At 36.9% G+C, this 12894-nt stretch overlaps 1 protein-coding gene across 33 annotated transcripts in view; it reads left to right on the top strand.

Annotated features, from left to right (window-relative positions):
- Positions 1-12894, top strand: part of RBFOX1 (RNA binding fox-1 homolog 1) — a 1252174-nt gene that overhangs the window by 856153 nt on the left and 383127 nt on the right. For 31 of the 33 annotated variants that reach the window (XM_030482277.1, XM_030482275.1, XM_030482292.1 and 28 more), the window contains one exon: positions 8033-8074. The exons of the other annotated variants lie outside the window; for them this stretch is intronic. In XM_030482277.1, the coding sequence (XP_030338137.1) occupies positions 8033-8074 (42 nt within the window). The remainder of the gene's footprint in view (positions 1-8032; positions 8075-12894) is intronic. 33 annotated transcript variants of the gene reach the window in all.

Below are 12894 nucleotides of genomic sequence, written 5' to 3'. Positions count from 1 at the left end.
TCAGAATCATAGAATAGTTTGGGTTGGAAGGGACCTTTAAAGGTCATCTAGTCCAGATCGAAATCTGTGATTTCTTATTGACATCATGACAATTTGAAAACTGTTACAAGTGATGACATGATCTTCAGGTGGAAGCAGGAGAAGCGTTAGCAGGGTCTTGCCACATTTCTGGAGTTCTCTGAACTGCAGTGAGTCTCTGAGCATTTTTCAAAGTGCAAGGATCTGGGGTTGTTATTCAGATGGTTTCCAGAGGACTTGAACCCTTCTTTACATCTCTAAACCTAAAATGACTAATTTCAGTAGAGTTCCTCTGCAATTCTGTTGCAGTAAGCAAGAACAAAGTACTGCCTTTGGTGTGTAAGATTTCCAGTACAAATCAGAAACAAAAAAGGATTTTTACATGTACCAGTATCAAGAGCTTCGAAAACTGAGTTTGTCATGGCTCTAAGAGCCAAACGTTGCACCTGCTTGTACAACTTAGATTTTCACTGAGTAACATTACCCAAGTTGTAAAAAAATTATGTAAGAAGTTCCTTATGGCATGTTTGGTCTTACAGCTCATGAAATATCTGCCTGCAGTTTCTCCTGGCTCAAGCATCTTGCACTTGCAGAAATGGTCAGGTATGATGACAAGGGGTGTGCAGCTCATCATTGGTTGAGCTCTAGCCATGGCTGTACATGGTTTTGGTGACCGATTCATTCATTCAGAACTAAAGAAAATACACTTCTGGCTTGAGCTATATTTGCTAAGCATCACACACAGGATGGTATGAAGTTCTCTCTCTAAACTTCCTGAAGGCATAATGCCTCCATGCCTCTGCTATGCCTTAGGAAAAGCATATCACCTGAGGGGTCCACAATGTGGTAAATTGGTGCAGTAAAGGCAACCTTTGCTTCACTCAAAAGATTTATTACCAACAAAAAAAAAAGTATGACAAAGGGTAAAATGTTTGTGTTTAGATTTGTGATTTCTGTGTGTGCAAACATAGAACCTATCATTGCATTCGCTGTGCAGTGGGGTGATTTAAGACATTAATAACATTTAGATGCCTACTTCCTATTGAAAATGTGTGCAGATTCTAATGGTTGATTTGCATCTTGCATTTATGTCCTGCAATTCTCTCCCAAGAGCTGAAGATAAGTAGCACATACATGTTGCATGAATAATGAAGTTATCCACCAAAATTTCAAGCTGTAGGTGGAGTGATACCTGGGAACAGACTATAATTTTTAAGGAATTTACTTCATGGTGTTCACCTCTTTTTGCAATCAAATTTTATTGACAAGAATATCTGTGTAAAGTACTTGTAATTGTATAGACATGGGTTATTTCTTAGTAACAAGATTTACAATTTGCGCACAAATCCTGCTTATGCCGGATGTTCTCACCTGGTTAAGAAACAAAACCCAAAACAAACAAACAAATACTTATAGCTTGACCAACCAACCAAATTAACTACTATAGCATTTTAGGATACTGTTAATTAACTCTCAGTTAAATGCAATTGTAGAATTTAAATTGTTGTTAAAAAATTCTAAGGATTTTTTATTTTATCTGCAGATGAATACAATCAGTTGTCCAGGTAAATTTACTGATGATTTATTATGTTAACGCTGCAGAATGATGTTTTTGTTTTGGATCATGTCATGATAATTGAACTATTTTATATATGTAAAAAAATGCATATATGCACATGGTTTTTTCGCTTTATAACACTTTAAAGAGTAATTTTATAATTGGGAAAAGAGTAACTCTTGAGGAAAGGAAAAACTCAAAGTTTGGATCTCTGTCAGTTCATTGGCTTCTTGCTGACCTGGCAGTATCCTCTTTCTCAGACCAGTTCCTTCTCTAACAGCCTCTTCAGCCAGTAATGTGGACCTGCCAGGTAAAAGCTGTCATTTGGGGGTTTTTGTAATTTGTCAAGCATCAGTGACTGAATGAACTTGACTTATTTTTATCAGCACACAAGCACAGCAAGTAGCCTTCCAGATTTTTACAGATAACACACAGGCGATGTCTATAGTAGCAATTTGTAACATAACTAGCTTGGGTAATTGTCTGAAAATCCATGCCTGTCTCCAGTGATATCCTCATTGTCAGTCTTGTATTCCCCACTCCTCCTTGAAGTGTCTTGCAGAGTTATCTGCAGTAAGTATAACTGGCACCTTGAAAGATTAGCTTTAATTCTCTGTTCAAAGCCTAAGAAACTGCTGTGCAAAATGGAAGTTTTACTAAAACCTTGTCTTAATTTTATTGCATGTTCTTGGTCTATAGTTTTTAGTCTTCGTCTCTGTTGATTATCTTCAGAAAATCTACTGTGCAGCATATTGGGTGTTTGCCTTCTGTATGTATCATAGACCCTTAGAATTAGTTCATTCATACTGGTAGAAGTACCTGATACTCAAATATGAATTAATATATCTGATTTCTTCATTCTGTATTTACACTAGCTTCAAAGTTTATCACTGAAATGGTATTCATGCCATTGTCTGGTTTTTTTTGTTGTGGTTTTTTTTTCTGGATAGGTAGATTAAGGACAGAGACTTAAGGTGCATTTTCTGAAAGTTAGAAGATTTTGCAAGAGTAAATTCTTGTAATAACTATACACTTATGAAAGAAAAATGATTTATGCTGCAGTAAATAGTGTAATACGTCTATTATGCCAGGGTTGGCCTGGTGGTGGTTGCGTTCCAAGATAACATACTTTCAGTTCTATACTGGTTGTTGCTTTAATATCGCAGTATTTTTAATTAAATTTTTCATAGTGTCCATTTATTCTTTTTAGAACATTGTCTTTGCCTTCTGATTATTCCTTATAATACTTCCTGTGTTATGCAGGGAAATTAAATAAAATGCACTTTAGCTAGTCTTTTATGTATAAAAGGAGCTTATGTTTGAATACTAAATATAGAGAATTTCTCATGGGATTACTCCATGCAGAGGTTAATACACACAGAGCATGCATGCAGAATTTAATTTTGAGGCTTTACCACACAAATGTTTTTCTAGAATGGTGCTCCCTTTCCCTTTCCCTTTCCCTTTCCCTGGAAATGCTTAATCTGAGATCAATGGGCCATAATAATCGCCTGTTTCTTGCAGTAGAAATAAACCCACTTGTATGTGACACTCGAAACCTTAACTCTGCTTAGTATTACACACTGAATTGTAGACAGTTCTTCACCCAAATATATTTATGACAGCAGTGCTAGTCGATACACAATACCAAGCCAAGGGCATTTGAGAATAAATCAGTCCCTCTAGCTACTGCTATAGCACAGTAACTGATGGCTGTAATAAAACCCTATGAAATTAAAATTCTGGGCATCCAAACACATATACCTAGCCAGGAGAAACCTTAAGCTCTCTCTTCTGGAAACATTTGCATAGATATATACACTTGCTACCCCTATGTATTGGTAACACAATGTACACAAATAGTCTATAGGTTTTCAGCACTGTATCGTCTCATGAGACTCTCTTCAACATTTTGGGCTTCCAGGAGTCATATGTAGAACAAAATGTAAGCAGCTCATAGAAGAGGGGGATGGTCCCAGTTATTCCTTGAGGAAGAAATATTCTTGATTTTATGTTTGAAAGCCTCTTCATGATGCCATAAGTCACTACCAAATGCTCCCTCCTCTTCCAGTTCAAATCATCCTGTATGCTTATGCAGTTACTGACATTTGTAATGCATCTTCTGTGTTTTGAGCACCTCGGACTCTAATTTGCGGCACTGCGAGCTCTTGGGATGGACACTATTTCATTTCTCTTTTGGGTTTTCACATGAAGTACTGAGAGGCCATTTTAAATGAATACACAACATTATGCATTTATGTGCAATCCCGTACCCTCTCTGTATATTAAATAACTTTAAGCATCATTTCTTTTGAATTCTGTAGGACAATGAGATAATGAAAACCAGTATGTAATAAAGTGGTGCACGGGTAGTGACAGTTTCCACATGAAATACACCAGAAGCAGTGTAAAGGGTATCTCCTTATGTAGCACAGCATCTCTGTGCAACATGGCAAGGAAAAAACCCAACCATTTAATTTTTGAGAGAAGACTTTTACAGTCAGGTGAGTATCTAATGAGAGAAAACACTGATAAATGGATTTTGTAAATAGTATGAAATGGTATGGACTATCTCATAGTCACCTACTGAAATACAACTAGTGCAAGTGTTATGGAGTCATCTGTTTTTATTTCAGCTATTAAATCTAAGTATGAATGAGGAGACTTCAGTCAGATGCATAAGTGACTCCTGATTGTGAAGTTAGGTTCTGGTAAAAGCCCTGTGACTGAGCAACGCAGTCTGGCATCTGACTTGTGCTCTACAGCCCATCTGTAGGTATTGCCTGTAAACTCTCCTTCCCAAATGAAAACAAGCATATTGTTACCCTTCGGGTAATCGTATTTGCATTGTCTTTTTTGAGGTGGAAGAAGAAAGACAAAAATGCTGGAGGGCCTTTCCTAGAACCAGTGTTAGAGCAGGTGTCTTAAGCTGCCAAGAAAATCATGGCTAAGTAATTCCGGTGGGACTACTCACTGGAAACAGCATGGCTTCATACAACACTTTTTCAGAACACAGGCTAAGTGTGTTTACCACAATGTTTGTTTTTGGTAAAATATCTAGAATATAAAAGACATTAGAAATAGACTGGTTGTTTTTCAACCACTGGGACTGTGCTTCATTTCAAATTACTTTCTCAATCCTGAAAGAATTTTGAATTTGTTAATGCAACAATTTTGTACTGCAACAAAAATAGTTTAAGCACAGTCTTTCTGTAAATAACTCTGTCACCATCATATTGTTCTCTTTGCCACATCACCTAAACGTTTATTTAAAATGACATTTAAAAAACCTGGCAGCAAAAAAACCTCCCCAGGTGGTTGGACTATTAGTATTCCTTGTCAGCTTGAGTAACTGCTGTTCTCTCAGTCTGTCCATTACATCTGTAGATGGGCCCTATTTTCTGTTTGTGTTTCAGTTTCTTCAGGGCTAGGGCTTGCATGTCCTTATGAAGAGTTGGATGGCTGTTAAATACATTTAAAAGATCTTAAATCTCCCACCTGCTACTGTTATTTCAACAAAAACATACTTCCTGTTCTAGTCCCATTCATGAACTCATCAGACAAGGACACCAGCAGTTTGCACAGTATTTCCAAAGGGTCTTTTTCTGTTTAAAATGATGGAGCCTTACAGCCTGAGTGTCTTGTAAGGCTGTTGTCTTATAAAAAAAACTGTAGTCTTGAACTATTGTTCAGATTCTTTGAATATTTTTCCTTCATGAAATACTTTAAAGAGAATCAATATTTGAGGCATTCTTCCACTAAAATCTAGTATGTGAGAGCTCGACATAATGACACTCAACGTATTGACCAGGTTCTTCATGCAGTCTTGAACTAAAAGAATAAGTAGTTCATTGAATCACTGCATATGGTTCAGTCCCGAGACATAACAAAGTAAACTCAGGATAGAGAAGTGATGTATTTAAAATTGCAGGATATGCACAAGGTTTGCTTCTAGGGTCTCTTGATCATTAATTAAATATATTATGGCTTTCAGTTTTTCTCATTTCTCTGTACAGGTTTACATACTGTAAATGCATTATTTATGTTTTCCCTTAAGTGCTTAGTGTGCTGCCAGGATGTTTCTCTTTAGACTGGCACAGATAGCAAAAAAGACAAAAGGAGAGAGCAGATTTGGCACTGGTTAGCTGCACAGAAAGCCACTTGTGCCCTAATGAGCCTTTAAGATGTACTTTAATAAACTTCAGATGATAAATAGATAAGAGGGACAGACAGATGGCATCATGGTTTAATCTATGAAAAATATTTTTTCATTAAGGTAAGTTTTGTTTGTTTCACTTTTTTTCTTTTTATTCTCATCCTAGTAATGCCTTAGCACTACACCTTGCTGCTTTTGCTCTGGAAGCCTTTTAGTATGCAGGATGATAGGGAGGTATCTACGTGGAAGTTCTCTCTCTGAGGGAAGCCATCACTCAAATGGGTTTGGTTATTATAGCTAAAACAGACGGTTTGCAATCAGCCATTTGCTGAACTTTGCACAAAGGAGATTGCCGCCATTGGTGTTGCATTGGTCCTGCATATCTGCCCTGCTGTGTTCCAACGTTCCTTTTAGTAAACCGAACACCACAGATGTGGTATTAGATTGAGTAAAAAATATATTTTGAAGTACAACTCTCACTTTCATATGAAAGCTGTTTGTTTTAAAATAAATTGAAGGTTTTATTCTATTTGCTTTGTGGCCAGGCGTGGTATAGCAGTTGGATGTTAGGACACAGTCACCCTCTCCTGACTTGTGCATCTTGGTTCTTACTCACTCATTGCCTCTCTATTGTATTTTCCCACTGTTCATAAATAGTTATTTTTAAATCTTAACATTTTCTGTTCTGGTCTCCCCGATATTTGTCAATTTTATGTTTAAAATGACAGTAGCAGATAGCCTTATACATGACTAATTAAAACACAGAATTAATTATCTGCTTAAATAGTAACTATAACTTGCTCCACTCTACAAATGTGATGTACTTTTTTTGGGTAGTTTTCACAAATTCTGCCGTTCTTCCATTCTGATATTCTCCAACACCACCTCCGGTTTTTGGAACACAGTGTGCAAGTGATAGTCATTTCAGCTGTTAATCTTTAGGGGCAGATTGTAAATAGACCTATGCTGAACTCCTTCACCTCTTGTTCCCTGCCAGAGAACTTCAAGTGATGTATCAGAAGAGCATTTTCTGTTGGATTGGTATTTGCATAGGGCGACTTTGTTGTAATACTTCTGCTATATATAGATAGTAGGTTTAACTTGTAACTTATTTGTTTGGACTGTATGGAAAAACAGGCTGGCAGTTTTATTCTAAGTAACCTAACTTTGCCTGAGAAGTTCCCATTTTCATCATCCTAACAGTAAAAATACCTCATACAAGCGGGTCGTGGTTCATGTTTTAACTTTTTGCAAGTGCAAAGTAGTGAAAAATGTACTCTGAATCTCTGAAAATATCCTTAGAAAACATTTAATCAGATTTCTTTTTCATGTTTTATGAAGTGTTTGCCATGCACATTAATTACAGAAATGGCAGCGATTACATTTTCAACACTAACGATATTCACTAATGATTCTAAAAGTACTCTCAAAATACTTTATTTTAAAAATAAAAATCAGCCAAGATATCTTCTCACCACAGGCTGGACAGATCAAGTGCCTTCTTGAGCACCTAGTAAAGCTTTTTTATGCTCAGGTGGTCCTGGTGGCAGGGTCAAGCCAGAACGCAAGCTGGGAGCCGAGTGTCTCTGTCTTGCCGCTGGGTTACTCGAGCCCTTCCTGGAGGAGCCCCGTTCTGTTTGGCAGAATGGTGACTGCACAAATTGTGTTGCCATTGACCAATGGCTCATTTCTGCTGTCAGTCGGTAGTGAGCTCTTGCTCAGCAACAAGCTCTCACACTCCAAGAGTTTCTCATAAACCTGGCAGAACACAGACAGCCATATGGAAAAAAATATCCACTGGAATCAAGTTGTCTTCAGTGTTTATACCAGATCAGAACTGGAAGTTGTCATAAGAATGTGTTTTATAACTTCTTGACGTTCCTATGTCTTTATTTCTAAGGTGTACTGTGAATATATTGTGGCATCTTAGTTAGTGGGATGTTCAGAAATATAACACGGACTTGTGATAGAAAAAGTAGAAAACTGCTTCCTGAACTGCCAGTGAGATGTTTAAAATCCCCAAAATGCTTTTGTACTTCAGACTTGTGGTGGGTTCTGGTGTTTATTTCCTTTCAACCTATGTAAATTTAAAATAATAAGGAAAAAAAAGAATTTTTTAATCTTTTTTTTTAATTAGATTTTTTTTCAGTATTTAGATCCGCAACTCAGTATTGTGTTTAAACTCATGGCTGTGTTTCCACTATTTATTCGTGTAAGCTATGCAGCCCTGGCAGCTTTGTTGTGGTAAGAAGGCTATGCTTTCAGAGTTACTTTGGTTTTTTTCTTTTTTCCTTCTGTAGAGTTCAAAGCAACAGATGAGTTGTGAAAGAGAACAACTAAGGGTAAGTGCAATGATATGCAAAATGTTCTGTTTCTTTAAAACATAAGCAGGATCTAGTTTGTGCTGTTGACAGATGGATTACTTTATTTAAGAGGAACATATTTAGCTCATTTGTTGCTTGTTGGTAAATACTGTACATATCTCAATATAGAAGAGTTACCGCAGATACAGCTTTTTCTTCCATAATTTAGTGAGATTTGGCAGTAAATACCTCTTTTAAGGAGCACTCAGCATGCTCTTCCTATGCACAATATGAAGATTTAATAGTGGTAAAGGTCACCGTGTTTCTCAGACGTTCTCCATTACCAAACTGCTTCAAATAGGAAGATGCTCTCCTTTGGATTTTTTTGTAGTATGAGTGCTGTCAGAAAGAAGGAATGTAATGGAACTGGCAGAAAAGGTCCAGGTATTTTAGTGTTCATGTTGATTGTGTACAATCTGTAAACAGGATGGAGCTCCTGAACCAGGTTGCTGATCTTTTTTTTCCCCTTTTCCTATGTTAAAGTGACAGTGTTTTCAACAGGTTTTAGTTTCTACTCCCTTTAAATTCTACATATGCTACATGTCTGCAGATGCTTTTTCATCACAGGTATCTCCTTGTTCAACTGATTGATTCTAGTATTTGTTTTGGAAAGGCAAAAGAGTTTTTATTAATTAAAAAATAAAGAGAAGCCAAGTGTTATTCATACCACGTGATGGGTATTTTCTTGAAATCCCACATGCAAGTAGAGAGGGAGAGACAGGCCTCAAGGAAGTGTAAGGTTTTATGCAAAAAAAAAGCATTATTGGAAATAGAAAAAGCTTTTTTTTTCTTTTTTTTTTGCAGTTTACTAAGCATCAGTAGTGCCTGCGTGACTTGCAAGTATAAAGAATATACTCTAGTCTTTAAGTTGCACAGTGTTATTGAACATTCAGCCATTCATTATATTAACTTCATCAACATATCTAGATGCTTCAGCTGGTCTTCACCATATTTGCAATGGGATTTTTGGTAAACAAGTTATGCAAGAATGATGCATCACATATTGTCCTTGATTCTTGCTGATGTGTGACTGCATTGCTATTGTACTGAAGCTTTGTTCTATCAGTAGTAATGTCTCAACAGAGCAGCTGTCAAAGTTAAAATAACGCAATAGTACCCAAAGGACAATCTTTTCAAGAGGTAGCATGACAACAAAGAAAGTTTTCATTTGGTTTTATTGTTTTTATTAAGTTTTCTCCTTTGAATGAATGAAAACATTGGTTTGAAATATAATGGAAGGAGGCCTCCTTTCTTCAAGTAAATATTTAATTTTTCTAAGTGATTTCTCTAAGTAGTGGATAACATGTGATGCAGTAAAACTTCCATGTATCTTTCTATTCCTGTATTACGTATTTAGATATAAGCATGAGCTCAGTGGTTATGATGCCTTTGTGTCCCATTAAAATTGGACTTTTCATGACAACTTTGGAAAAAACACATCTCTAACCTACTAAGATTAGGTACATCTCCTTCCATTGCTGTTGTGTGTTCCTGTTACATGAAATATAATTATCATTGTAAACTCCATTCTGAGACTGGGACACAATCAAAGGAGTCACCACCCCCAGAGTTAGAGCTTGGCTGAGTTACAAAACCTACAAACACCAAGAAGTCTCACACAGACAGTATGGTGAAAGCACCAATCACATTGCCAAGCATGGAAGAGCTGTTCCTTTCCCCTGCCTGGTCTTCAAACACCCAGACCTTTACCAGTGCCCAGAATCTATTCTAGTTTACAACAGCCCATCTGCTGTGGCAAAAGGTCACAGTGAAATTGCGATATACTCTGTGGAGATGTTTTGGTCACAGTTCAGTGCTGCCGCTTTTGACCCTTCTTAGTCCTACTATGAACAGCCCCCTGCTGCCATGTTCTGCACGTTCAGCACTCTCATGGTGGAACTTGACCATTCTGTCACTTTTAGGTTTGGTCCCTAACCAAGCAGTGCTATTAAAAAATGTTTAATTGGCTGAATTAAATTTTTCAAGCCTGGAAGATTTTCTTTTGGCGTTTGTGACCTACCTTGAGTACCTGGATGTGAGGCAGTCTCTTCACAGCAAAATATTGTTTCATCCCAACTGAAAGAATTGAAATTTAACAAGAGAAAATGATTGGAACAACAAAATGCCAATGTCCATTTGTGTTTCTGTGCTGAGTTAAAACTAGAGTACCCATAGATCATCTAATAGTATAAAAAAAACAATGTGTTATAGAATCCTAGAATAGTTATCTCCCACTGTCCTTGCTAAGTGTAAGATGACAGTGTGTCTGCCACTCTCCTTTTTTGATTCTCCAGTCATTCCTTAATCTACAAGTTCTGAAGAAGTTCCAAAAGAAAGGTGCTTTAAGAAAGGTTTGCTTAAAGCATAAGAGTTCAAATAAATAATTAAATGTTGTGTGGCTATAGAAAGAAATAACTAAATCTTACTATAATTTATTCAGACATTTCTCACTTCTTCATTGGCCTTTAAATTCTAAATGCAAAGCAAAGATTCACCATTCTGGAATAAAGCGCTTACAGTAATGAAACTCTTATCCATATTGGAGCCTCTGGCCATTATACATTATATTACAATGAATGATAATTCTAATAATTAAGGAAGTCTGTATATTTTAACCCTTTTCTGCTCAAACATCAAAAACGACAGTGACTACAAGTTGGGAACTTAGCTTGCTAACCTGATAAAACTTCCAGCTAGACATTAGTATTTCTACCTGAATTATTTAAATGAGAATAATGAGAATTCATACAGAAAGCTATGGGAATTTAATTTCCAGCACAGCTGGTTGGGTTTTTTCCCCTCCATCTGGATGTATAACACAAGTTGGCTTCGGTATATTTCCATCCAATACAAAAACAAAAGATTACAGGCATTAATGCCATTTTTTTAAGTTTTCCTTTTTCTGGGAAATGATTTTCATTACCATGTGCTGCCTTGCACCTTCCTTCCCCCCCTCCCCCCCCCCCCCCCGATATTTCTGTACTTTCTTTACGTTTTGTAATCTGGCTTTATTTAAATCAAATTGTCCTTAAAAAAACTAGTGTGTCCTGAAAGGGTAATTGACTCATCAGCATCACTCTCTCCGGGTCCATCCACCCATTGCTCTTTGTCAGTATTTCCTTTAAAGAAAACAATAATACTGTTTAGTTCTCCTCAGTCTGTTTTGCATTCAATCCTGATTTATGTATCTCCTCTTGGACAGATACACCCCATCCTCTTTGACTCTTTCCTAGTGCCACTTGCTGTTTTATGAGTTGCTGTCTAGAGCTTAACGGAATTGTCATTCTGATGCATTATAAATGACCTGCGAAGACACAGAACTCGCAGCTTGCTCAAAATCACTTAGAAACACTTTTCTCATATTTAGGTCTGAAAAACAGACTTCGGAACATGAATGATCTAGGTTATTTAAGGCTGTGAGGAATATCAGGATACCAGCCATAGGTAGAAATAAGCTGTAGTCTGTGAAGCTGTAAACAAAAATGTAGTGACAGCCTCAGAAGTCTGCCTACTGCTTCCACTGAACTTTCCTTACTGTTTTGACTTCAACCTATGATTTCAGGGGTTTTTTAATCATAGCTTAAGGACATTATATAAACTTACAGGCTAACTTAAACCTTGCGGAGCCTTGCCCAACCTTCCTTTCAACTAAGAAATTTGTATTTTGCGTTATCCCCTCAATGTAATAGTTTAAAGTAAACTTCTGTGTCTGTATTTACATGCATGAGTTTTGCTGTATAAGCTGATGCCTTTGGTCCTTCTACAGCAATATTTGATGAGCTCTCTCAGGTGGGCATAGAGCAGCTTTAAATTTTAATGTTGGGAGGGTTTATAAATGTTCCTGTGAATACCAATGAAATCTAATGGTAAATGGTGTGATTAACTTCCTTGATCTGAAATTTTAAGTGACCTAGTTGTTGCTCTAATTAACAGCTTCTTTCACATGCACTTATCAAGATGCATTAAATGCAGCCAGAGTTCCTTCTCTGCTCTGAATTATGGAAAGGGCAGGGCCTTACTATCATCTTGTATTTAATATCAACTTTTTTTTTTTTAATAGTATCCTAATTTTCAAGGAGACAAAAGGAGGTTTTGCATACAGTATCATTCTGTTTGTCTTGTCTTTTATATGGTCAATTAAATAAGCTGCAACATGTAGCCAAAAACGTATGCAAGTTATGGTAGGGAGCGGGAGCAAAAGCAAATGCATTAAGCAACCATAATCCTGCAATATTTAGCTTTATGTCTTTGTTCAGTGAGTAAATTTATCAGGTTGCAAAGTGCTTAACTGTGTAGATGGGGTTTTTGGAAAAATTTTAAAGAAAACTTGTGAAGCTCATCATTGTGGTATTAGCTTTCTCCAGTTATCTAAGAATGATCCATTGATAATTTTTGTGTACAATGTTCCTCTCACGTGCTAGGGAGGTAAATTGGAATTCAGTGGCAGATGCTAATTTCTTTAAGCAGTGTGAGCTGACAGGGGGAAAAAAGAAAAATAAAACAACTGGAGAGAGGAAGAGAGTCCAAGTAGAAGTGATTTGTGAAGTAGATGCTATTTTCGAGCATTTTGTGAAATAATTTTCAATATTGATAGCATAGCAGAACATAGGTTTTTTGGCCAGCCACCACCTGTGCTTTTGATCTCAATCTCTTCCCTCACTGGACTGGAGTAAAGGAAAGGTGTATAAGTTTGTTTCATGAGTCAGTGATGTCTTGTTAGCAGAAAGCAAGATGGTAATTCATAGTGCTTCTGCAGAAGTGGGCAGCTAGTTCTGACCATTAAGAAAAGTTTGTTTTTC

This window comes from Strigops habroptila, chromosome 4, assembly GCF_004027225.2.
Source record: "Strigops habroptila isolate Jane chromosome 4, bStrHab1.2.pri, whole genome shotgun sequence".
NCBI classification, from domain to species: Eukaryota; Metazoa; Chordata; class Aves; order Psittaciformes; family Psittacidae; genus Strigops; species Strigops habroptila.
This window is presented reverse-complemented; position numbering and strand designations above follow the sequence as displayed.